The sequence below is a fragment of the Chanodichthys erythropterus genome, chromosome 5 (assembly GCF_024489055.1).
Source record: "Chanodichthys erythropterus isolate Z2021 chromosome 5, ASM2448905v1, whole genome shotgun sequence".
In the NCBI taxonomy this organism is placed as follows: domain Eukaryota; kingdom Metazoa; phylum Chordata; class Actinopteri; order Cypriniformes; family Xenocyprididae; genus Chanodichthys; species Chanodichthys erythropterus.
This window is the reverse complement of record NC_090225.1, coordinates 7,183,775-7,210,087: the sequence shown is the minus strand read 5'-3', so window position 1 is coordinate 7,210,087 and position 26,313 is coordinate 7,183,775. Positions and strand designations below refer to the sequence as shown.

Below are 26,313 nucleotides of genomic sequence, written 5' to 3'. Positions count from 1 at the left end.
AGGGAACCATGAATGAGCAGAGCATGATCCCCTCCCTTCGGAGACTGGGCCGCAGGGCAATATTCCAACATGATATGACTGGCCAAGCATGTCTCCAGACCTAAACCCTATTGAGCATCTGTGCGGCATCCTCAAACGGAAGGTGGAGGAGCGCAACATCCACCAGCTCCATGATGTTGTCATGGAGGAGTGGAAGAGGACTCCAGTGGCAACCTGTGAAGCTCTGGTGCCCAAGAGGGTTAACGCAGTGCTGGAAAATAATGGTGGCCACACAAAATATTGACACTTTGGGCCCAAACTGGATATTTTCATTTAGGGGTGTACTCACTTTTGTGGCCAGCAGTTTAGACATTAATGGCTGTGTGTTGAGTTATTTTGAATGGGGGAGCAAATTTACACTGTTATACAAGCTGTACACTCACTACTTTACATTGTAGCAAAATCACCTCACGTACCCCAGTTTGGGAACCACTGGCCTACGCCATCTTTATGTAGAGCAACAATTCTTTCTTTCAGATCCTCAGAGAGTTCTTTGCCATGAGGTGCCATGTTGATCTTCCAGTGACCAGTATGAGAGAGTGGGAGAGAAAATGGGTAATTGGGCCCAATTTGGACATTTTCACTTAGGGGTGTACTCACTTTTGTGGCCAGCGGTTTAGAGTTACTTTGAGGGGACAGCAAATTTACAGTTATACAAGCTGTACACTTAAGACTTTACATTGTAGCAAAGTGGCATTTCTTCAGTGTTGTCACATGAAAAGATATAATAAAATATTTACAAAAATGTGATGGGTGTACTCACTTCTGTGAGATACTGTATTCCTTGTGCATTAGAAACTTCAATGTGCAACATAATAAAATTATTGGTTGGCATATCAGCCAATAAATTAGTCATTCATTGTGTTTAAAGACATCCATGCTGACACTGGACAAATATGAAGAATTTTCCACACTTTAATTATTCACAATTATTTACATGTCAGATCTTAAATTCAATCTTAACGACAAACACTAAAAATCTGAAAGAAAAGAGGATTAATGCCTCTGTTGAACAAATGAGATTACAAAGTGGCTTTCGCACACATCTCAAGTGTGCAACATAATCTGGTTTTGTTCATAACTGAAGTACATACACACACATACACATGCTCACTCTCCAGTGGTGACAATCAATGTAAGACCAGCACAGGATCTGTACATGTAAACAACAATATTCTCATATTAATATCCCTCTGCCATTATCCAACAATAATGAGATGATGCAGTCAAAAAAAAATGAAGCATAAAAAGCAAACGTTCTTATGATGCAAGAAAAAGGCACACAAATTAGACCCTTTTAAGACTGTGAGTATATGATGAGGGAAATATGATTCTCAGACCATAGAACATGTAAAAAGCCTAAGCTTGTAATGGTCCACAATTTCATGTGTCCTCACAACAGCAGGTTACAGCCACAATGAAAATGCTATGAAATAGTTCATTTGGCTCAAGACAGAGAAAAAGAAATGACAATGTCTTAAACACTGAAAAATTATGATTTAAATAATTTTGAAATATAAAGCTGAAATGTGTCCCCTTCCAAAACACCCCGTCTTCCATTGATCGGAAAAATACATAGGCCTAATCCCGCCCAAAACTCATGCCTTGAGGCAGTAGTTATGTTACCATCCACCTATTATAATGTGAATTTTGGAACATTGCATAAAAAACGCTGGATGGAAATGCCAATATGCGCATAAACTGCTAAAAATGTAAAAAAAAAAAAACATATGTGCTCAACTGAGGCGGATATTTTTTTCCCCGATAAGAAGATCGATAAATCGCTCAATGCCTCAACAGATCATGTGATCTTAAAGATGGCAGCGAGGTATGTTTGTTTGGATGATAAGGTCTGAACATTCTTAAACATCGTTTTTGAAAAAGAAGTGACTTCAGTTTTTGATGGAAAACAAAGTGTCATCAAAATGGTTAAGTAATTCACTTCCGAATGCAAGATAGCATAACGTTTTGTCTCAGGCTCAAGTTAGGGTACATTTACAAGACAGCGATGTACTAAAAATGGAAAAGTTTCCTTTGCGTTTTTTGCTTTTTGACAACGTTGTCAAAACGATCCCTGTTTATACGGATCTGTGAAAATTATTCAAAACGCTGTATTATACTGCCAGACCAGTAGTTGGTGATGTCACTTTGTAAAGAAACAGTACATGCCTATACACTGAATATACACTATACACTGCTTTCACAAATTTGCATTTTTGTAGTTTACTCTGCGACAATAATGATACGGCTTTCAAAAACATGTATTTTGAATCCTGTTTTCAAAAGTTTGCATTTTCAGGTCACCCAAACGCAGTTGTTGTGTAAATTAATGGCCAAAATGCAACAAAAAAAAAATTAAAATCTGTTCTTAGTAGAACATGGTGTTGTGTAAACAGCCCCTAATTTATTGTTTTTCAAAAAAGAGCCAAAGAGGCTTCCGTCAAAGTGCAGCAACTTCCATTTTTTAATATAGATATTTTGCACCAATTTCCCAGGAAGTGATTCTTTTTTTCTCTCAAACACATGAAATGGAAAAAGTGCTTTATTCACAAATGTTTTATGCAATTTTCCAATTTTTCACACAATTTAAAAGTGCAGTATGTAATAATAATATTGGAGAGTTGTTTCCTCTGCCCCCTCCTCATCAGACTCAACGCTCATGCAGGTTGCCAGATTGAAGACATGCAACAAGAACGAGCGTAATCGACAATGGAAAGCGTCAACCCTTACACTGTAAGTTGATCAGCTAATGTATACATTTGCAATGTTTTTATTCGGTCGGGTACAATGTGTGATCTCTGACCCAGTTTGTTTGTTAGCTTCCATGGCTGCAATACTGTGTTTTCCACCAACTGGCAACCTGGGTGTCGAAATACTATTGGGTAAATTGGCAGTGGGTGGGATCACACAGACCAAAACAAAAACAGACATGCTGACACTGAATGCAATTTCAAAATAGAATAACTGGCTGTAGCATTGTTTTTCGGAGAAACAAGTATGTTTCCTAAATCTCTGCAAACATATTATGGTATTTTTATGCTTTGGCACAGTCCAAAAAAATTACATACGGCACCTTTAAATTCACAACTTTGGGTGGAAACATAATGTTGCTGCTAAAAAAAAGAGTAATGTTTTGATATCACCACAGATGAGGCACAGTATTTACATTTTTTGCCCGATTACTGTCTCTAAATGCCAAACTCGGATAGGAAAACGCATTTTAACACAAAGAAAATATGACACAATTCAGCTTTAAGGAATGATTGATTGTCATGGGTGTTGATGTGGTGAGGGATCCTTTCTCGACAGACTTCTAAAAAAATGACTGGATTTAATTTCTCATGACATTTACAGTATATTCATCTAATCTGAAGTATAGCATATGCCGGAGGAGAACCAAAATCAGCTGGGAGAGGAGCACAGAAGGAACGAGCAACTGAATGACTGAATGTAGGGCTTGCACGCCTCTCTCTTTAAACCTTGAGACTCTTGGCCATCTCCCAGGGGAACTCTGATCGACCAAAATGACCGTAGCAGGCGGTACTCTGGTAGATTGGCCTCTTCAGGTTCAGGTCCCTGTTAGTGGAAATTAAGTTATTTAACTTTTCATCAAACAGCCGACACCTGAATCATACTTGTACCAAAACTGTACCTAATTTATGTGCAGCAGTGCTTACTCAATATTATACTAAAGTTGCATGTGGAATTGAATTAAAATGAATGAAGAGTCACTTAATATAAAGTAGTATGGCCACTTAGAGTAGCCTGCATTGATAGTAGCGTTACTCCCTCTGGAGGAAATATTGGGAAATGCCATGCTTTATATATATTTCACAATAAAGATAGAGCAGGATTGTAAGTTGTTGTTGTTGTTGTTTTTTTTATCTTAATGTTGGTTAATTAACTCACCCAAAAGCATCCTATACATATTAATCATATATTACAGGAATATAACTTATAATATTACACCTTTAGATCTGCACAAAAATGGAAAGAAAGAACAAGTGAACTTGAACTAAGTTATGTGTTAGTCAAAATGTGTAAGTCACCTTGTGAATAGCCTATGATTTTTCCATAACTATGTAGTAAAACACAATAAATGACTAAATTGTGAAGAATTTACAATATTTTATTACAAAAGTGTGCATTATACTGTTATTTTAAGAGCTTAGTTTCCACATATTGTTTTTGTTAAATGTTATGTTTAAATTAATATAATTTTTTTTTAAATTTGATTTAATTTTGCACTTTCTCATCAAATAAAATGTTATTTTCATCAACTAAAAGTAGATGATGTTTTATATATTTAATGAATATAATATTACATGGCACTTAACGCTCATGGACAAAATAATATCATAGAATAACCCTTTATTTCCAATCATTTTAGTGAACTAAATTCCTAAACTATATAATGTTAATCATTTGCCTCCATTTTAACCCACCCACACAAAGTACTGAACTTAAATATTTGTTTTTAAAAAATGTTGTGTTTGTTTCATGAAGTGGAAGAACATAATAAGAACATATTATCTTATTAATTGTTTACCTAACAATGACACCTGGTCGGAGGTCAAAGTTCTTGTTGACAATGTGTAGCAACTCCTTCTCTGTTTTTTCCGATGAGCCGTATGTGAAGAGGGAGATTGAAAGAGGGTGGGCGACTCCAATGGCATAAGACACCTACAGAACATAGTAATTATTCAAGACCCTGCTCCAGACACCAACTCATCCATTCTAGTTTCAATCCATATCTGGATTAAATAGGTCAATATTGTGGCGAGTTGCTTGGATGAACTTTTTTTCAAAATTGTTTAACTTTTGAGATGTTATTGAAGATGTCTACACTTTCATCTCACCTGAACCAAAACTCTTCTGCACAGTTTGGCCTTCACCAGAGATTTAGCCACCCAGCGTGCAGCATAGGCAGCAGAGCGGTCCACCTTGGTGTAGTCCTTTCCAGAGAAGGCTCCACCACCATGAGCCCCCCATCCACCATATGTGTCCACAATAATCTTCCTACCTGTAACACCAGCATCTCCCTGAAAAGCAAAGTTTATGTTTTGGTTTAAGCAATAGTTAAAGGAACACTCCACTTTTTTTGAAAATAGGCTCATTTTCCAACTCCCCTAGAGTTAAACAGTTGAGTTTGACCGTTTTCGAATCCATTCAGCCGATCTCCGGTTCTGGCGGTACCACTTTTAGCATAGCTTAGCATAGTTCATTGAATCCGATTAGACCGTTAGCATCGCGCTTAAAAATGACCAAAGAGTTTTGATATTTTTCCTATTTAAAACTTGACTCTTCTGTAGTTAAATCGTGTACTAAGACCGACGGAAAATAAAAAGTTGTGATTTTTAGGCTGATATGGCTAGGAACTATACTCTCATTCAGGCGTAATAATCAAGGAACTTTGCTGCTGTTCCATGGCTGCAGCAGTGCAATGATATTACGCAGCGTCTCTCACAAACGTCTCCATGGTTGCAAGACACGTTTCCTGTGCAAGCAGGGGCTCAAGGGCGCTGCGTAATATCATTGCACTGCTGCAGCCATGGAACAGCAGCAAAGTTCCTTGATTATTACGCCGGAATGAGAGTATAGTTCCTAGCCATATCAGCATAGAAAATCACAACTTTTTATTTTCTGTCGGTCTTAGTACACGATTTAACTACAGAAGAGTCAAGTTTTAAATAGGAAAAATATCAAAACTCTTTGGTCTTTTTTAAGCGCGATGCTAACGGTCTAATCGGATTCAATGAACTATGCTAAGCTATGCTAAAAGTGGTACCGCCAGAACCGGAGATCGGCTGAATGGATTCGAAAACGGTAAAACTCAACTGTTTAACTCTAGGGGAGTTGGAAAATGAGCCTATTTTCAAAAAAAGTGGAGTGTTCCTTTAATATCTGATCCTCATGTCATTCCAAACCAGTTAGCAAAAAAGAGAGAGAATTATGTGAATCATAGAACAGCTCTTGAAAGTTTATTTCCGCCACAGAATAAGTCAATTTAAAAGATAACTGCGACTTTTTAACTCACAATTCTGTCTTTTTTTGTCAGAATTGTGAGTTATAATGTCAGAATTGCAGGATATAAACTCGCAGTTCTATTTTTTCTCTCAATTGCGAGTTATCTTGCAATTCTGACTTTATAATTTGCAATTGCGAGTTTATATCCCGCAATTCAGACTTTTTTCTCTCAATTGCGAGTTTATATCCCGCAATTCAGACTTTTTTCTCTCAATTGTGAGTTTGTATCTCACAATTAACTTTTTTTTCACAATTGCAATTTTATATCTCGCAATTCAGACTTTCTCACAACTGAAATTTTATATCTTGCAATTCTGACTTTATAACATGCAACTGCGAGTTTATATCCCACAATTCAGACTTTTTTCTCTCAATTGCGAGTTTATATCCCACAATTCAGACTTTTTTCTCTCAATTGCGAGTTTATATCCCACAATTCAGACTTTTTTCTCTCAATTGCGAGTTTATATCCCACAATTCAGACTTTTTTCTCTCAATTGCGAGTTTATCTCACAATTCAGACTTTTTTCTCTCAATTGCGAGTTTATATCCCCAATTCTCACTTTTTTCTCTCAATTGCGAGTTTATATCTCACAATTCAGACTTTTTTCTCTCAATTGCGAGTTTATATCCCACAATTCAGACTTTTTTCTCTCAATTGTGAGTTTATATCCCCAAATTCTCACTTTTTTCTCTCAATTGCGAGTTTATATCTCATAATTCTCACTTTTTTCTCTCAATTGCGAGTTTATATCCCGCAATTCAGACTTTTTTCTCTCAATTGCGAGTTTATATCCCGCAATTCAGACTTTTTTCTCTCAATTGCGAGTTTATATCCCGCAATTCAGACTTTTTTCTCTCAATTGTGAGTTTGTATCTCTCAATTAACTTTTTTTTCACAATTGCAATTTTATATCTCGCAATTCAGACTTTCTCACAACTGAAATTTTATATCTTGCAATTCTGACTTTATAACATGCAACTGCGAGTTTATATCCCACAATTCAGACTTTTTTCTCTCAATTGCGAGTTTATATCCCACAATTCAGACTTTTTTCTCTCAATTGCGAGTTTATATCCCACAATTCAGACTTTTTTCTCTCAATTGCGAGTTTATATCCCACAATTCAGACCTTTTTCTCTCAATTGTGAGTTTATATCCCGCAATTCAGACTTTTTTCTCTCAATTGCGAGTTTATATCCCCCAATTCTCACTTTTTTCTCTCAATTGCGAGTTTATATCTCACAATTCAGACTTTTTTCTCTCAGTTGTGAGTTTATATCCCACAATTCAGACTTTTTTCTCTCAATTGCGAGTTTATATCCCACAATTCAGACTTTTTTCTCTCAATTGCGAGTTTATATCCCACAATTCAGACTTTTTTCTCTCAATTGCGAGTTTATCTCACAATTCAGACTTTTTTCTCTCAATTGCGAGTTTATATCCCCAATTCTCACTTTTTTCTCTCAATTGCGAGTTTATATCTCACAATTCAGACTTTTTTCTCTCAATTGCGAGTTTATATCCCACAATTCAGACTTTTTTCTCTCAATTGTGAGTTTATATCCCCAAATTCTCACTTTTTTCTCTCAATTGCGAGTTTATATCTCACAATTCTCACTTTTTTCTCTCAATTGCGAGTTTATATCCCCAAATTCTCACTTTTTTCTCTCAATTGCGAGTTTATATCTCACAATTCAGACTTCTGAGGCAGCGTAATGGTTTAATGATCCACAGCAAAATAGAGCGAGCTTTGGTGAGAACTAAAAAAATATTTAATTACTAAAGTAGTAATTTCACAATATAAATTATATCAAAATTGAAATATGTGGGTCAAAACCGTACATTTACACACAAACTGAGCAGCAGTTTTTATAATGATCTATTGTTGCAAATCAAGAACTGCTTAAAGATTCTTCTAAAAATTCTAAGGTTTGAAACGGCATGAGGGTAAATAAATAATCACTGAATTTTCATTTTAAGTGAATTAATCCTTTAAAAGTACATTATACACACAGCATATTAAACCAAAGACAGAGAGAAAGACAGAAGGGGCTCACCTGAGGCCCTCCGATGACAAAGCGCCCACTCGGCTGCAGATGGTAGACGGTCTTGTCGTCGATATATTTGGCTGGCACCACAGCTTTGATGACCTTCTCCTTCAAAATACGCTTCTGCTCCTCCAGTGAAATGTAGTCGTCATGTTGGACGGAGATGACCACTGTATGGACACGCAAAGGAATCACAGCGCCATTCTCCTGCTTGTAGTGCACAGTGACCTAAAGTTGTGAAAGACATAGAAAGGAACACATTTGAAGTCATCTTTTCAACTGACATGTACAACATAAGGAATGTGAAGAACTTTGGACATTTCCTGCTGGATGGTCTGAAAATGGCAGAACTCTAAAATAGACCAGAGGTTTCAGCTTCCTGAGTGTTGCCCAGCTTGAGTTGCTGGCATGCTCGTGAGATTGACGGGTGCACAGCCGTGTCCTCTGCCCCACTGGGAAAAGTAAGGATCGGGGGCCCTGGATGTCATGCTGGGGGTCATTTTCTTTCAAGCGTTAAAAGAGACCGCCTCATGGTCACTATCTTGCTCAACAGCCGTCACACCTATTGGCCAATGTACTGGTTCAATGAACACACGGCTGATAAGATAGCATGGTCAATGTCAGTCAGGGGCTCTGAACCTGCACATGGTAGCTCTGAAGACTCACAGTTTTATCAACTTGCAATTGTAAGTGTGCAGAAAGGACTAAACATTTTACTCTAATATTGCTGACCTGAGTTTTTGAGTCTGGGCGGAGCCATGGGATGGTGCCATCCCGCCGTAGCTCAGCCATTTTAGCGTTGAGTTTGTGAGCGAGGACAATGGTGAGCGGCATGCACTCCTCCGTCTCATCAGTGGCATAGCCAAACATGAGCCCCTAAAACACAACGGAAATGCAATATGAAGATGTTTATCACAAATGATGATCTCAAACACATTTTTACACTTCCGTTGTGTTCGGACCTGGTCTCCAGCCCCAATGTCTTCCTCATGTCTGTCAACATGGACGCCCTGCGCTATATCAGGAGACTGCTGCTCGAGAGCCACCAGAACATTGCAGGTTTTATAGTCAAAACCTGAACAGAAGGAAGAAGAATAAAAATTGGTGGATGAGTAAGTAAAGATCTAAAGTACCAATAATGATCAAAATATCGATGCTGACCTTTTTCAGAGTTGTCGTAACCAATGTGTTTTATGGTGTCCCGCACAATTTTCTGGTAGTCCACGTTGGCACGAGATGTGATCTCACCACATAGAAGTACCATGCCAGTCTTACAAACAGTCTCTGATGATTAAAGCAATCTTAATTAGTTAAACAACTCATGATGAAGGGAAATCACCACTGTATCATTTATTGGTAGCTTGAATTTGAACATGGGGATGTTATCCATTTAAATGCCATTAAACTTTATGGATAGAAAGGGTACAAGAAATGGTCACTCTATAACCAAACAAGAGGCGAGATAAGTGACCAACTGTTGGACTATGAACTTTCAAAGAATATTTTGACAGTCGTGTTTATACAGAAAGTTTATTTTGTTTGTGATTAAAAAGTTCACTCACCACAGGCCACTTTAGCATCCGGGTCCTGCTTCAAGTGTGCGTCAAGAACTGCGTCACTGATTTGGTCACATATTTTATCTATTAACAAAATCACACTATTATAAAAACAAAGTTATGTAATGCTTAGTGTTATAACACCAGAAAGTTTCAGTTTAAGACATTTTTAATGTCTCTCCTATAGCAAGACTCTCTATGGGGCACAGGAACACCAACAAAGCAAAACCACAGCTGAGCAGCTGGAGGACAATACCAGTGGTCCTCTCCTTTCAGAATCATTCACTCAGTCTATATTTGGGCTGCTAGCTGAGGCAACAGCTTAGGTGAGTTACATCAGAAACTACACTGTCAAAAACAACATCTCAGGTGATAATACGAGAAAAACAAGTCAAATCTATGAAATCGCTTCAGTCTTGAACATTATGGAATCGATTTTCTGTGTCTTGCACGTGTGCACCTATTGATCGATCTGCTGAAATATGTGCTGATGGGAGATGTTTAGCAAGACTCAAAATTTGTTCAGGTGAACCAGACAAGTTAGTTTGCAGTGTTGCAAAATCAGTCTAGGAGGAACCAGACTAGATGAGATTATGCACTTAGAATCATTAAAAGTCATTAAGAGTAATTAAGTTTTCTGTAAAGCTGCTTTGTAATATTGGGAAAGCATACTTGACATCAGGAGTGCGGCATACGAAACTGTCTATAGCACTTTGGCCTTGTATCATGACATGAGAGAACCGCAATATGGTTGATAAGAAATGTGAGGTCTGGCAAGTTCCCACACAAGACCGAAAAAACGAATGCAAAATCTGTTGGTATACAGGTGCGCCAATGATTGACTCACATCCATAGACAGCCATGGGATGGTGTGAAAATCAAATCATTCATTGCATCAGTAAGTTCATTATTAAATAAATTGCATGGTAAATATGTAACTGAGAAAATCCTCCAAGTGATATGCTGTAATTTAACGCCTCTGCTAAAAGTCATGACCCCTAATTGACTATTTTTGTCTACTACACTTTCACTCAATGAAATACCTGCTGAGCACATGGTACTGTGAAAGTATTGTTAGTGATGAATGAACCCTAATGAACTGTTGCTTAACCAGAACAGTTACTTCTACAGTATGTGCTCCTATGACTTGTCGAGGCAGGTGAATTAGTCTATAGGTGCATGTCTTTAGGCTTTTTCTCCATGCAAGTACACACATACTGAATCAATAAACAGTGCAACAGTTCATACTACAACATTTAAAAGCACAGTTTAATTTAAAAGTTCAGGGAAAGATTAAAAATCACCTGGATGGCCTTCTCCCACCGACTCTGAGGTGAACATGAAGGATCCGTCATCATGAACGTCATTCAGCCCTTCCATGTTTGCCAGCAACTGTTCTTCAAAATCAACAGGACAAAATAATCTATCAAAGGTTCAATAAATTTTCTCCAACTGTGGCAGAAGCAGGCCAAGTATGCAGACCTCCTTATAGTCCTGAGGGTATAGAAGAAAGAAAGACTGAAAGAAAGAGAGGTTGGCTGATAGATCAGACTATATAACACACAACCTCGTCTCGAAGCAAGTTTGCCCCTATATATGGCAGAAAGAAAACACACACACTAAGCTTTACTCACTCTCTCACTCACAAATATACACACATACACACACGTGTCATGTGAACGAGTGGGGCAGACCATTCCAGGGGGTGTTGTTTGGGGGGAGGAGACTCAAACTTTCAGAAACTCTCCGTTAACCCCTTGTGCGCTCCGTTCTGGCATGGGAAGGTTTTTTGGGGGGTGGGAGGACTGCTGTTGTCAATGGACACAGTGGGCAGTTGTGTGTTAGAAACCATCCTTATATCTTTCTTCTAATCTGTATCAGGGCTTACAAATAGGCCTGAGGGTGATTTAGGAACTTTGCGGAGAACTTATGACAATTGATATCAGATCTGAAGAGGTGTGGTGAAGTCTGCAGGTGTGATTGGATGATAAAACACTCCTCTCATTTTTTGCCAATCTCACTCAAAGGATGTGATTGGCAAAAAATTTAAGTCATGGTTGTGTAATAAATGCATTGCAAAACCCTTTTTAAAAAAAAACAAAAAAAAACAACAACACAAAAACCCTTTTTGTGGTTAAACATATAACAATCAAGATCAGTTCCAAGACATGTTTTGGTGAAATTTGTTACATTTTGAACTGTCTGATCAGACAGTGCTTATAATGTATAATGTCTTTGTCATCTACTAGGTTTGGATTTAATATGTATAATGATTTATTGTTATTTTTCTTCTGTCAGTTTTAGATTAAAGACTTTGACATTCTAAAATAAAAGTCCCCTTTAAAAACTTCAACAAACCTCATGCTGCAGTAATATGGGTCAAGATAGGATGTGACCAAGAGTCAAATTGTCAAATCAACTGGATCCAAATATTGTAAAATAAATGTGAACATTTTTTCTCTATATTTTATTTAGCTGCTTCATTCTTTGATCTAGGATGTGTTTTAGTTTTTGATGGATGTTTCATTCTCAAATACTTGCAATACATAATGATAATGGCTTATAAAGACAGGTTTAATAGTTAATAGTTCATTGTCATTTAGTACATTTGTGTTTGAGCAGAAAGACAAACAAAATCTATAGGAACCTGTACAAATGGCCTATACTTTACTGATTTACTTGGATTGCTTATATGCTGAATAAATGTACTGATGCTTGTCTTTGAATAGATTTGCTTAACATAAACATTATAATATAGAATTTTTGAGTGAACAAATAAGTCAATGAAGTGAGATGGTGAGACAAAAGTCAATTTGATGTTGAACTCTCAACTTGAGACATGTGGCATATGAGATGAACTCGAGAGAAAAATCAGATCATTAAATCAATTGACATTTTTTTCACCAATTATATTGAACAATTAAAGAATATAATTTTTAATCATTATTATTAAACTATGAAATGATTAATTGTTAAAAAAAAACGCTTATTTTTACTTAAACCTTAAACAGAAGCATTGATTGCTCATGTCATGTAAACTACACATGGACAAACAGGTGAGCACGTGAGAACACACTTCATGGACTATGATCCTTCAGCTGTGAGTAGATGTGTGGTAGCTGTTCAGCAATGGTCCAACAATCTTGTCTGAAAACAAACTTGACCAAACAGGATTAGATCATTTAACAGATGCAAGCGGAGCTATAAATGAGCTATTTTAAAAGTTCATGGTAACCAGTTCTGTCATGCATGTGTATATACCTGAGTGGTCCATTCCTGAATACACCTATGACAGATAATGTCATGTCCAGTTATTGCAGTTCTTTTAAATCACATGGAGAAAACGCCAGACCTCAATCTGTTCTGCCGATAGATCTGTTCTTGTTGTTATAATTTAACCTCTACATGAATGCAGGTGACTCAGAAATGAAAGGTTTATGTTTTTCTGAACCCGATTTTAAAGTTTTTATAAGTGCTTGGAGACATTTCTCAATACTTATAGGTCATTTTCAACTTTGACCTTGGCACAGCAGTTAATTTCACATTTGAAACTCACTGAAAATTACCAAAAACACTTCATACATGTCTCAATTCATGTAATTCTTCCGTAGCACTAGCAAAGGTTTTAGTAAAAAAAAAAAAAAAAAGGAAAAAAAAGTGACCTATTGAGAAATATGTCCTTTAGTGATTGGAAAAAAACTGTAATACCCTGGAACCTTTCTATTGCACAAAAGGTACTTTATAGTGAAAAAAAACATAAAAAAAATAGATTAAAATGCTCTTCACACTAAAAAAATGGTTCTTTCAAGAACTGTTCATTAAAAGGTTCTTTTGAGGTTCTTTTGTTCACTAATGGTTCTTCTATGGCATCAGTGTGAAAACATCCTTTTGGAACCTTTACTTTTAAGTGTACATGTTAATACTTAATTGACTTGCTGAGATTAAAATATCTTTTGCAGGAGTGTTCTGGCCAAGATAGGCCGCCGAGTTTGCATATACAATTATACATCAAAGTTACTACATACAATACAATACAAGATACAATACTATACACACACATTAAAAAAAAGAGAAAAAGAAAGAAAGAAATGCACTCAGATAAAAACATTTTCCATTAATTTACTCTCAAAGTTACAAAGTAACTTTTTAAAATGACTACAAGACACCAGTCCTTTTAACTTCATCTTAGTCTGGAAAAGATTCCAGTCCGAGGTAGTGGTGTATTTGAAGGAAGTTTTACCGAGCTCAGTTCTAAGGCACACAAAGACTGTAATTCATTTGAGAACGCAATGAGTAATTGCCAGGCAGTTTCCGTTGAACTAAACAACAAAGATAAGGGGGCAGATAACCCAGTATGGCTTTATATATCAGCAGATACCAATGCATTCTGCGTAATACAGTATTTTAAAGATATACGACAAACATTGTGACAACAGTGATGTGTCTTTTGGGATAAGTATGTCAATTTTGCAGACTGTCTGGATGTGATTTTGACCCATTCCTCCAAACAGATGTTTCAGCTTGTTCAGTTTAATGTGATGACCCCACTCAGTTTTCCAAAAAAAAAAAAAAGAAGGGGGAAAAAAGCCACAATTTTTCAACTAGTGATGAGGACAATTGTAGGACATTTACCTTTTTTTTTTCATTTGTCACTCTAGTGTTCATTTGTCCTCGTGTTTGAGATCATTATCCAGCTGAAAGATTAACTTTTATTCAACGCTTTAGTTTCAGCCAACTGTAACACATTCTCTTATGGTATTTCCATCCATTCAATAAGACACATAGTCCTTCTGCTAAGTGAAATATGATGCCATAATCATATTGTAATTTAGACATTTTGATGGGCATTGTTGGATTTTTACTAAAAAGCTCTATTTTGTGTTATCTCACTACAACGGCTTATCCTGCAGTGCTAATGGACTTTTTGGCAAACCTCAGATCTGGCTTCTTTTGTATCAGGCCTCTGTCATGCAGAGCTTTGTTCACTGGTGCACCTTTACAGGGTAGTCAGTTTCTGGCTTGTTTAGAGTGATTGATGGCTTGCTTACAAATGTTTTTCTGATTCTAGGAAGAGTTTTGAGGACAAAGTTTTATCTGTTTATCCAGAAAATGATTCCAGTTAGTGAATTGCATAATTTTTGTTTCCTCAGGAAGTGAAGGTGTTATTGTTGCTTCTGCTTTATCAGCAGGAGAGCAAACAAATCTTTTTTTTTCTTTTTTTTTATATCGTAATAACATATTATGGCTATTGCATAAAATATTAGGCCCTACTTTATATTAGTGCCTTTGTACTAAAATTTAAATTAACCATTTAATACTATGCACTTATTGTGTACGTACATGTACTTACCGTTGCCCTTTCCCTTACACCTTAATTCACTCTTAAATCAAACCAGACCATATTTAACTTCGTACTCGTATTCCACCTCAATACAGCAAAAGTGTTTTTGGTTCCACTTTATTTTACAGTATGTGCACTTTTAATATACTTGCAGTGTACTTACCCACAAAAGTACTGAGTAGTGTAAGGGAACTACATGGGTTAAGTTAAGGTTTAGGGGTAGGTTCAGGGTTAGCACCTAGTTAGTGTTAGTGTCACAGTAACACTTTATTTTAGGGTCTTTTAACTAGTTACTTATTAGCTTGCATATTACTAGAATATTGGCTGTTTATTAGTACTTATTAAGCACATATTAATGCCTTATTCTGCATGACCTTATTATACATTCTTAATCCTACCCAATACCTAAACATAAAGGTGCCCTAGAATTAAAAATTGAATTTATCTCGGCATAGTTAAATAACAAGAGTTCAGTACATGGAAATGACATACAGTGAGTCTCAAACACCATTGTTTCCTCCTTATGTAAATCTCATTTGTTTAAAAGACCTCCGAAGAACAGGCGAATCTCAACATAACACCAACTGTTACGTAACAAGGGATCATTAATATGTACGCCCCCCCCAATATTTGCATATGCCAGCCCATGTTCAAGGCATTATTAACGTCTGGATCTGTGCACAGCTGAATCATCAGACTAGGTAAGCAAGCAAGAACAGCGAAAAATGGCAGATGAAGCGATAATAACTGACATGATCCATGATATCATGATATTTTTAGTGATATTTGTAAATTGTTTTTCTAAATGTTTCGTTAGCATGTTGCTAATGTACTGTTAAATATGGTTAAAGTTACCATCGTCTATTACGGTATTCACAGAGACAAGAGCCGTCGCTATTTCCATTATTAAACACTTGCAGTCTGTATAATTCATAAACACAACTTCATTCTTTATAAATCTCTCCAACAGTGTAGAATTAGCTGTTAGCGACAGAGCACTATCAAACTCATTCAGAATCAAATGTAAACAATCTGATGTATGCATGCAGCATGCATGACGAACACTTTGTAAAGTTCCATTTTGAGGGTTAAATTAGCTGCGTGAACTTTGTTTATGCAATGATAGAGTCGAGAGCTCGGGAAGGGGTAGAGAGCGTGAGCATTTAAAGGGGCCGCAGCCTGAATTGCCGCATTTCTAATGATGCCCCAATATAGGCAGTTAAAAAAATTAATTAAAAAATATCTATGGGGTATTTTGAGCTGAAACTTCACAGACACATTCAGGGGACACCTTAGACTTATATTACATCTTGTGAAAAAATGTTCGATGGCACCTTTAACAACTACCTTACTATTAATAAGCAGTAAATTAGGGGTTTATTGAGGGAAAAGTGCTAGTTAATAGTTTATTTGTTCCCTATACTAAAGTGTTACCAGTGTCATTACTACAATAAATACATATTATGTTCATGTGAAACATTTTACCTAACATTTTTTTTTTTTTCATGAAAGTACATTGTAGTTAAAGACACCATAAGTGTTGCAAAATATAATGAACTTCAGTGCATAGAAATACAACAGGCCCATATATAAAACTCTTTTAATACAGCATGTTAACTTGTTATTCGCCTTTAGTCAGGTCAGTTTTTGTATCAAGATTGTGATGTAATTATGGCAGAAATACACAGGTTGAAAGGTTGATGTTAGTCAAGGTGACAAACATATGTTTATATTTTGTCCCAGTTCTCTCTGTAAAAAACATACGTGGCAGCTGCTGGTTGGTGTCCGGTGATAAATACAACTAGTTACCTGCCTTGCCCCCTTTTTTTTTTTTTTTAAGGTAAACTCTTTTGATAAGCATGGAGGAGTGAAGTGCGTCAGCCAATGGATAACTGAGACTAGAACGTTTAGTAGGTGGGGTATGTATGCTTACTGCTGATTGGGTGTAACCTAGACATGCTCACACAAATGGGTAAGACAGAAACTCTTGAAAGTGCTCCAGTGAGGTGGACCTAGGTGAACTCTACAGCTGGTGCTGGGTGTGAAACCTAAGCTCCAGATGGATTTGAAACTGTGCCTCAAATTATGATCTTTCAATATGGACACAATGGATTAATAAACTCATGCAGTCTCCACCCCGACACTCACTGTGATTTCACTGTCAGTTTAGAACCTTTAAACTAAACTGTTATTTAATTAAAAACACAATAAATCACAGAGACTGTGTTACTACTTAATTATCACAATTTTCATTATCATTACTGTGATAATCAACTAGAATTACTGCAGCTATAGTTACCACTAACAAATGAAGGAGGTTTCCCACATTGCCTCGGTAGTCGGCTGGAATGCAGCAGCTGCAGGAGAGGGTGGGATGTTGGGACAACTTTCATCTCAGCACATTCCAGCCTACAGCAGCCACAAGCAACTGGGCTCTGCCCCTCTCCCCTAAAAATAACCATTACCACCTAAACAGAGCTGGCCCAGATCCACTAACTTAGCTGTATCATCTCACATGATCAAGTTCTTAACACTTGTAAGCAAACACATCCAGGACTGACTATGTAATGTAATGGAAAAGAGCTCAGGACTAACTGTGTTCACTTTATTTGTCAAAAAGATAACTTTATAGTATGAAAGCCTCAATATATGAACAAAAAATATATTGTATACAAACATACCTTGTTGTTCTCATCTCATATGGTGGACTTCAACCCCCAAATATGATCGTCCTCATGCAAGGGGCCCCCATTCTAAAATTTAAATGCAGTTATATATTTTCAAGCATAAAAATGGTAAATAAGCCACTGAGTAATGCAGTGATGCCATCTACAGGCTGTAGTTGAAATTTCATGTTATTTTAATTTTAAAAGTGTTTGTTCTCCAATTGATTGCAGTAGTCTTCCATTAAATCATGGCACATTGTTCATGTTATCTCCATGAAAGAAAATGAGAGATGTGGATCATTTTTAAAGTGAACTTTGCATAAAAAGTTGTTTTTTTAAAAAAAATTAAAATATATTTTTAATTTATTTATATAAATATATTAAAAAAAAACTTAAATCCTCCCAACACTGCCCAAATGAAGAGTAAAAACATTAATAAAGTGAGTTATATTACATTTGTTTTAAAAGCATTATCATGTTACAAAATCACATTTTATTGTCTGGAGACCCTAACATCCTGAGTGTACATCCCAAAACAATAGCTCACAAGGGTTAATTTATGGAAAAAATTAATATTATTAATGTGGCAAAAATTATTTATTTATTTATTGCTTAAGTAGTTTAAACCTTTCCACAGACCCGTGGTCTAGAGCACCAGGACTGCAGTGACATAACTACATTTAAAGCAGTAACGTGCATGAAATAACAAAAAAAACATTTTTGGATAGATCATATCCACAGCCGAGAGTCCCGTTGAGCCTGTCTGACCCAGAGGACTGTGATGTGCAACATATTTATGGTTTACATACATTTCTCAATACTATAGGTCACTTTTTCAAAATGCTCAACACAGTTCTCCAAACACAACTTACAACTTGGCACAGTCATTTTCCCATAACACTAGGTTTTCAACCAACAAACACACTCTGTCACTCATAAACCCCACTAAGAATAAGATTATTCTGTAATATTTCTTTACAAAACAAGAATGATACTCTCTGCTGTTTAGAATTCACTGCTGTGTGTTACATGGTCCATGTTTACAATACAGTACAAAATTATTCAGAAGTTTTGCCCTTTTGTATAGATGCAATTGAAATCTAACACATGTGGTGCAGCTACATCTAATTGTTTTGATAGTATTTCATTTTTAGATTTGGAATATATTTCAATTTGGAATGACTGTAGAAATGTAGCTTTTATGTAGTTTTATTCAGTTCTTTATTATGTTAGGTTTTGATCTTATGTTTAACAGGTTTGAAAATCATATGTAAACATTTGCACATTGGCTTGTAGGTAGGTAGAGTTTTGGCAGTGGTTGTGTCTAAGTGAGAAATGTATTCATGTAATTTGAACAATGTAGTCATTGAAAGCATTTTGTCCCAAAACAGTTAAAAATGATCCACAGTTTTGCCCACATGTGCTCACTGTGTGAAGAGTTTTGAAAAAGTGACCCAAGTATTGAGAAATGTGTCCAAGCGATTGTAAAAAGATATATGTCATATAGATCATGGCAGTACATTAGCCGGTAGAGGGCAGTAATGTGCTATATAAATCCATCATACTGACATGACTATGACTAACTTTACATGACTAAAATTTCTAATATTTTTAATCTCATTAATATATATAAAATATTATTTTAGGATTAAAGCACCCTCTCATATTATGAATTCAGACATTTATCTTTGATGAGCAAGATTAGTGATTTTGAGATTTTGTGATTTCTAGATGTTCTATTTGGTTTTCCGCTGTAATTTCTGTGTGTTCCATAAACAACAGGTCAGGTTAAATTCCTCAGTATACGCTTTCAAAAGTGATTGGTCCATGTGGGATTAAAGAGATTAGGAATTCTTATCAGAATTAATTGTAGGGCTACAGTGATGTAAATTAAAATTATTGAAATGCATTTAGATTATGGGATTCTCTTTTATTAAAACTGTATTTAAAGCTGCTGTCCGTAACTTTTTTTGGTTAGAAATTATCCAGAATCAGTTTTTGAGCATAACCAGCCAGTGTTCAAAACTATCTCCTAACCTTAGCCCGATTCATAACGGTAAGCTTTTAATAATGTTTTCTAATTCACTGGTGGGTTTCCGCGGGAAATTCGAACATGTCTTTGCGTCATTGCGTCACGTCTGTATACATAAAGAACGAGTCCCAGCTAGTAGTTACATCGCATGTGAGAATGATCATTTGAAGCGTTTGGTTCAAAAAAGCAATTACTCCATTTTGATTAATTTGAGTAAACCCTAAGAAAGTGGCAAGATGAAAACCACTATTTTCTGTTTCAAACTTTCACATAGCATCTTTTGGTTATAAAAACATTAAAAATTCAAATCTACATTTTGATTTAAAAAAGTTTATTATAAAAACGTATTATTTTTTTCCCAAAATGCAATAAATCCATGACACTTTTTTTTCAAAATGTAATTAATCCATCAATATAAAAGTTACTTTTCAAATTGAAGTTGAGTTGATTCACATGACAGAGTTTGGCAATATTTATCTTATATAGGCTACAGGCATTTTACTAAAAATACATTCAGCCGTCGCTTCCAAAATGAATTCAACGGGTCATCTTGTTAATGTTATAAATTATTTGTCCTTACCGATTAAAGAGTATCTGGCGCCACCGCACGGTGAAAATAAACATTTTGCCGAGTAAGTTGATATTAAAAACGGCTTTTTAAAAAAGCCTTCAATGTTTACAGTGGGTGGAATGGTGCGCTGTGATTGGTCGAGCGGATATATCGCGTTCTGCAGAAAAAGGAGACTGCCGTTTGTCGCTTTTTGGAAAGAAAGGAAGAAAACATGACAGAATAACACGACGGATATCGCATTTTGCGCAAAATTAATACAATACTGATTTTTATTATTATTATTATTATTATTGCATTTTGGAACCAAACTCTTCATTTATAGCCTTTTCTCAAAGCAGCTGCAATAATTAAACTTAATTTTGATGGCGGATATGACAAATTATTGTTAGAGATTAAATCTATAGGTAATGCTGATAGCATGTACACTAAATAGCCTACACATAGTCACGCAATGCTGATAACAATTTGAGAAAGTACGGAAAAACTAGAAAAAACTACGGACTGCAGCTTTGATTGAAAATTTAACAAATAGCCTATGATTCAGGTGATCAACACCAGCTTGTTTTCATTTTTAAAGCGTTCTGTCACGACTGCGATGACGATTTTTTTAGATGCGCGTGATCATTTTCCATGGCAACGTTCTGTTTGGTGTTTACTGGAACCCTGACCGTCTCATCAGCATCTCCACATCCTCCGTGGAGACCGTTTTCGACGATTATTGAGCTGATGGAGGAGTTCATAAATTGATTGTAATCAGATCAGTTTTATTTTTGTGTGGTGGAATCTGAGCACAAGACATGCCTGGTGTTCACTATAAGTTTCGAAGTAAACTTACCCACGACACGGTCCCGTTTGAAGGACTTCACATCACTCTGAGAGAGTTGAAACGACAAATTATGAAGCGCGAGAGACTGAAGTTGTGTGACCTGCAGATCAGCAGCGCTCAAACTAATGAAGGTGAGTTGAGGTAGAGATCAGACGAACTAAATCAAACGTTATCCATTAGTAGTACTAGTGTTATTATGACAGTGTCAGATCTTTGTATTTTCATACTGACTTGATTAGAAGAGATTATGTGAGAGAAACTAATGGTTTTATTGGTGTTTTTGCTGTCAGAATACACTGATGATGAAGCCATCATCCCCAACAACACATCAGTCATCATCAGACGAATCCCTGCTGCTGGGCTGAAATCTACAAACAGGAGATTTATCAAGTAAGTCACGTGACACAAACAGAACTTCACTCATTTAGATGTAATATGAAGAATCGTCAGTTTGTTATTGGTGTTTAGTCATTTGAACTCTTTGGTGTTTTGTTTTGCAGTAATCGGACTGAACCATCAAGTGGATCTTCAAAAACAGTATGTAGAAAAGCTGTTGAATTGGTTTTTATGTATAATATGTCTAATAAGACCCTTTGGAAAAGTTTTTAATTGAATATTCTTATAGTTATTTTTGCTTGTTTTCCATTATTATTTCTAACGTACAACGACTGGCTCCTCCAGTTCATGAGATCAGTGTTCACTACTGTATGTTTTATAATGTTACACTATTTTTGATCAAACTGTCAGAAAAAAGCCTTTTGCTTGTTGCAAGATGAAGGTAGGACCAATTACGTTTTAAATAAAACACAGTTTTAAATAATATTTCATTCTGTTTTCATGCACTATTGTATGATTTTAAATGACATTTTCTGTATGGATGAACCACATTTGTTGTATAATAATTGCCATGTTAAAAAATAAAATTAAAGGTGCCCTAGATTGTTTTTTTACAAGATGTAATAAAAGTCCTAGGTGTCCCCTGAATGTGTCTGTGAAGTTTCAGCTCAAAATACCCCATAGATTTTTTTTTATTATTTTTTTTAGCTTCCTATTTTGGGGCATCATTAACTATGCACTGATTTTTTCAGCACGGCCCCTTTAAGAGATGCGTTCCCTCTGCCCCACCAGCTCTCGACTATATACATTGCATAAACAAAGTTTACACAGCTAATATAACCCTCTAATGGATCTTTGCAAGATGTCCGTCATGCATGCTGTATGCATGCTTCAAATTATGTGAGTAAAGTATTTATTTAGATGGTTACGTTTGATTTTGTGTGAGTTTGAGGGTATGCTCTGTGGCTAACGGCTAATGCTACACTGTTGGAGAGATTTATAAAGAATGAAGTTGTGTTTATGCATTATACAGACTGCAAGTGTTTAATAATGAAAATAGTGACGGCTCTTGTCTCCGTGAATACAGTAAGAAACGATGGTAACTTTAACCTCATTTAACAGTATATTAGCAACATGCTAATGAAACATTTAGAAAGACAATTTACAAATATCACTAAAAATATCATGATATCATGGATCATGTCAGTTATTATTGCTCCATCTGCCATTTTTCGCTGTTGTTCTTGCTTGCTTACCTTGTCTGTGCACAGATCCAGACGTTAATACTGCCTTTCCTTGTCTAATGCGTCGAATGGGCTGGCATTATGCAAATATTGGGGCCATACATATTAATGATCCCGACTGTTACGTAACAGTCGGTGTTATGTTGAGATCCGAGTGTTTTCCGGAAGTCTTTTAAACAAATGAGATTTATATAAGGAGGAGGAAACAATGGAGTTTGAGACTCACTGTATGTCTTTTCCATATACTGAACTCTTGTTATTCAACTATGCCAATACAAATTACATTTTTCATTCGAGGGCACCTTTAAATGAAGTCCCTGGTGTTCAAAGCAATTCATTTTGATTGGGTTTCAGTGGACAAGTGTCTCGTTCATGTCTCAAACCTCTAGACTGACTGACCTCACTGTCAATGTTTATTTCAGCAGCAGATTGGTGATCCTTCACCCGTTTCACTGGATCACCTTTTAAAGGTATTGAAATGAGTGAGAATTACTCTCTGCTGCACTATATTAAACTTCAGTGTTTGGATTTAAGTGTCATAAAGAAGACAATAAAAGTGTTTATGAAGAATTTCAAAACAAAATGTACAGCAAAATGCTTGTGCAAAGTCAGACGGAGCAGAAATGCCACACAAGAGGTTTCAGCATATCAGTGATAAACATTAAAAACATGCAAATGCCTGTGAAACAGACTGAGAATCTGGCTGAGGCAAATGCATCAGAGGAGGACAAAATAAAAGCTGTCATGTACCAGTCCAGTCTGTGCTATTATTCCAGCAGGTGAGTGTTCAGACATTGACAGGGTTTGAAGTTGAGATATTTGAGAAATGCTCATGATTCTGACATTTATCAGTGATGCGATGAAGCTGCTTGGACTGCTTTCACCAAACTACATCTGTTACCGCTGTGGGATCCCTGGACATCACATTAAAAACTGCCCAACCTATGGGGTAACTGGGCTTTCAAAGATCACAGCTGTGAACTTGAGCTTCTGAATCTGCTTGTTTGGTCAGCGTTCGAATGTCACTCGTGAATTCACAGGACGAAGGTTTTGCTCCTTGTAAACGCATATGGAAATGCGCAGGGATTCCTCGTAGTTTCCTGGTGGAGGTGGATGATCCTCACAGAAAGGGAGTCATGATGGACCGCAGAGGGAAATACGTCATTCCCATTATGGATGTGTGAGTACTTGGCATTAATGCATGCAATCTCAGTTGCCATCATGATACACAATGTCTGTTTGTGCTCAATCTGTTCAGTGAGGCCTATGCTATTGGGAAGAAAGAGAAGCCACCCTTCTCTGTCCAGAATGAGCCTTCATCCTCATCTTCATCAGATCCAGTGCCTGACGCACTGCTGTGTTTGATCTGTAAGGATCTGCTGACTGATGCTGTGATGATTCCCTGCTGCAGAAGCAGCTACTGTGATGAATGTGAGTCAGTTCAAGCAAACATCAGTCGGAAAGAAACAGGCTGTTTTTTGACAAAATCCAACACAATCTTTCGGTCTCAGGTATCAGAATGTGTTTGCTGGAGTCTGATGGACATGTTTGTCCTACCTGCAGACAATCAGATGTTTCTCCTGATGCTTTGGCAGCAAACACTGTTTTGCGTCAAGTAAGACTTTAAACCCTGTTTCTTGTTGTTAATCTTCTGTATAGTTCACGTACAAAGTATTTTATGATTCTTTCTCAGGAGGTGAATCATTTTAGCAGTGTAACCAGATCTTTGCAATTCTACCAAAGTCCAAACCACAGCCGTCAATCTTGGTCACCCATTCCGGAATCCTCATCAAACAGAGGTCAAGATGTGAGAAGAAAATGTTCCCGTTCCAGATCTCCTCTAAACAGCACTGACAGTGTCTCACCTGCTTCTCAGTTGGAGAGAGAGCGCATATAGAGCAGAGGAGACCACGTTACTGAGACTTTTGTATTTTCCATCTAGAGTTAGGTGGTATTGAAAATTAAACATATATATTGCAGAATGACGGTTGTCTTTTTGTGTTTTTAAATACAAAAAGCTTTGAACTTTCACCCAGAAACTCATATTAGTTCTGTTATACTAATATTAGTTCCCATATGGCAAACTAGTAATAGTCAATTAAGTGCATAATGATACTGCATGGAATCAGTGGTCAGATGTAACATCAGTTGTGAAAAATTTCCCATCTGGAATTTTTTTTACCGGTCTGGAGTCTGCAGTTATGATACACAGTTATGTAAACTGTAAATATAATTTCTTGCATAGTTAATATATCAAGAATATTGCCTGAAGAACTACAAAATATATATTACTGTCAGACTCTGATAAACATAATTTGATTTGTTTGAAAAACTTTGGGTCTCAGCCATACGTTTTTATGTTAGAACAGGTGAAAATATTATTCTGCAATTCTAAATAAAAAACATTTCATATGTTTATAATAAAATAATATTCCCATTAAAGGGATAAAGTAGCACAGTTTAAAAAAGCATTACTTGCCTGAAATTTACCGTACTATAAAAATGCAGTGACAACTTTTCGTTCATTAAGAGATGATAATAGATAATAGATAATAGAAAAATAATAATACATCTGATCTATTAAAATGTGTCAGTAGCAGTAAAATGTGTCAGTTTAAAAAAAATCCTGTTAAATTGAGTTTGGTGCCTGTAATTTAAAGTTTTGATCAAGCTTGATATGTTAAAGGGTTAGTTCACCCAAAAATGAAAATAATGTCATTTATTACTCACCCTCACGCCATTCCACACCCGTAAGACCTTCATTCATCTTCGAAACACACAAATTAAGATATTTTTGTTGAAATCCGATGGCTCAGTGAGGTCTGCATAGCCAGCAATGACATTTCCTCTCTCAAGATCCATTAATGTGTCGAATCATGATTCGGATCGCGTGTCAAACAGCCAAACTGCTGAAATCATGTGACTCCAAACCGCTGACTGGACACAAAAGATTTTTTTTGGTGCACAAAAAATATTCTTGTCACTTTATAATATTAATATTGAACCACTATACTCACATGAACTGATTTAAATAGCGCATTTTTAGTTTTTAGTGCATTTATGGATCTTGAGAGAGGAAATGTCATTGATTTCAACAAAAAATATCTTAATTTGCATTCTGAAGATTAACGAAGGTCTTACGGGTGTGGAACGACATGAGGGTGAGTAATAAATGACAGAATTTTCATTTTTGGGTGACCAACTAACCCTTTATATAGATAGATAAACTGGTATTTCCTATGCTATGAAAAACACAAATACAGACGTTGCATACGAGGTTTTTTTTAATATTGCTCTGCAAATTCATACCCAGGACGTTGAATAATCCAGTGCTAATAAGCCTTAGTTTAAATAGAGACTATACATTTTTTTTGTCCATTTTAAAATACTTCTGAAGTATAGAACCTTTCTGCATCCATTTTATGTTTCCGTGGCTGAATGCGTTTAAAGGATTAGTTCACTTTCAAATTAAAATTTCCTGATAATTTACTCACCCCCATGTCATCCAAGATGTTCATGTCTTTCTTTCTACAGTTGAAAAGAAATTAAGGTTTTTGATGAAAACATTCCAGGATTTTTCTCCTTATAGTGGACTTCAATGGACTCCAAATGGTTGAAGGTCA

At 36.2% G+C, this 26,313-nt stretch overlaps 3 protein-coding genes across 6 annotated transcripts; 2 read left to right on the top strand and 1 right to left on the bottom strand.

Moving 5' to 3' along the window:
• Window positions 1–924: 924 nt before the first annotated feature.
• On the bottom strand, window positions 925–11,300 carry mat1a (methionine adenosyltransferase 1A). Of its 2 annotated transcripts, none has more exons than XM_067385826.1 (9): window positions 10,979–11,300; window positions 9,681–9,775; window positions 9,280–9,402; window positions 9,081–9,193; window positions 8,851–8,994; window positions 8,128–8,346; window positions 4,899–5,081; window positions 4,589–4,722; window positions 925–3,615 (listed from the first exon to the last, which is right to left on the bottom strand). In XM_067385826.1, exons 3-9 carry the CDS (start codon window positions 9,380–9,382, stop codon window positions 3,513–3,515), a joined length of 999 nt encoding a protein of 332 aa, XP_067241927.1. In that variant the 5' UTR covers window positions 9,383–9,402; window positions 9,681–9,775; window positions 10,979–11,300; the 3' UTR covers window positions 925–3,512. The 2 variants fall into 2 exon arrangements, with proteins under 2 accessions (XP_067241927.1, XP_067241926.1); XM_067385825.1 differs by having other exon boundaries at window positions 9,681–9,758.
• Window positions 9,110–24,669, top strand: LOC137020381 (E3 ubiquitin-protein ligase RBBP6-like). Of its 2 annotated transcripts, XM_067385831.1 has the most exons (6): window positions 9,110–9,230; window positions 9,862–10,000; window positions 23,703–23,870; window positions 23,949–24,121; window positions 24,202–24,305; window positions 24,384–24,669. In XM_067385831.1, the coding sequence occupies exons 3-6, from the start codon at window positions 23,710–23,712 to the stop codon at window positions 24,585–24,587; spliced, it is 642 nt and encodes a 213-aa protein (XP_067241932.1). In that variant the 5' UTR covers window positions 9,110–9,230; window positions 9,862–10,000; window positions 23,703–23,709; the 3' UTR covers window positions 24,588–24,669. The 2 variants fall into 2 exon arrangements, with proteins under 2 accessions (XP_067241932.1, XP_067241931.1); XM_067385830.1 differs by lacking the exon at window positions 9,110–9,230 and having other exon boundaries at window positions 9,787–10,000.
• On the top strand, window positions 19,354–23,666 carry LOC137020382 (E3 ubiquitin-protein ligase RBBP6-like). 2 transcript variants are annotated; one of them, XR_010895191.1, is made up of 4 exons: window positions 19,354–21,241; window positions 21,401–21,500; window positions 21,611–23,469; window positions 23,543–23,666. XR_010895191.1 is itself a non-coding variant. In XM_067385832.1 (3 exons), the coding sequence occupies exons 1-3, from the start codon at window positions 21,082–21,084 to the stop codon at window positions 21,717–21,719; spliced, it is 369 nt and encodes a 122-aa protein (XP_067241933.1). In that variant the 5' UTR covers window positions 19,354–21,081; the 3' UTR covers window positions 21,720–23,637. The 2 variants fall into 2 exon arrangements, 1 of the variants encoding a protein (XP_067241933.1); XM_067385832.1 differs by having other exon boundaries at window positions 21,611–23,637.
• Window positions 24,670–26,313: the final 1,644 nt, after the last annotated feature.

Bases quoted from the DNA above. Each gene is read 5' to 3' on its own strand.
- mat1a (XM_067385825.1), bottom strand. From the start codon at position 11,054: ATGGAAGGGCTGAATGACGTTCATGATGACGGATCCTTCATGTTCACC. The intron at 8,995-9,080 runs GTCCGAACACAA...GTTGTGTTTTAG, and splicing joins ACATTGGGGCTGGAGACCAG to GGGCTCATGTTTGGCTATGC. The intron at 5,082-8,127 runs GTGAGCCCCTTC...TTTGCTTTTCAG, and splicing joins TTGTCATCGGAGGGCCTCAG to GGAGATGCTGGTGTTACAGG.
- LOC137020382 (XM_067385832.1), top strand. From the start codon at position 21,082: ATGCCTGGTGTTCACTATAAGTTTCGAAGTAAACTTACCCACGACACG. The intron at 21,242-21,400 runs GTGAGTTGAGGT...TTTTGCTGTCAG, and splicing joins CAGCGCTCAAACTAATGAAG to AATACACTGATGATGAAGCC. The intron at 21,501-21,610 runs GTAAGTCACGTG...TTTGTTTTGCAG, and splicing joins ACAAACAGGAGATTTATCAA to TAATCGGACTGAACCATCAA.
- LOC137020381 (XM_067385831.1), top strand. From the start codon at position 23,710: ATGTCACTCGTGAATTCACAGGACGAAGGTTTTGCTCCTTGTAAACGC. The intron at 23,871-23,948 runs GTGAGTACTTGG...CAATCTGTTCAG, and splicing joins GTCATTCCCATTATGGATGT to TGAGGCCTATGCTATTGGGA. The intron at 24,122-24,201 runs GTGAGTCAGTTC...TTTCGGTCTCAG, and splicing joins AAGCAGCTACTGTGATGAAT to GTATCAGAATGTGTTTGCTG.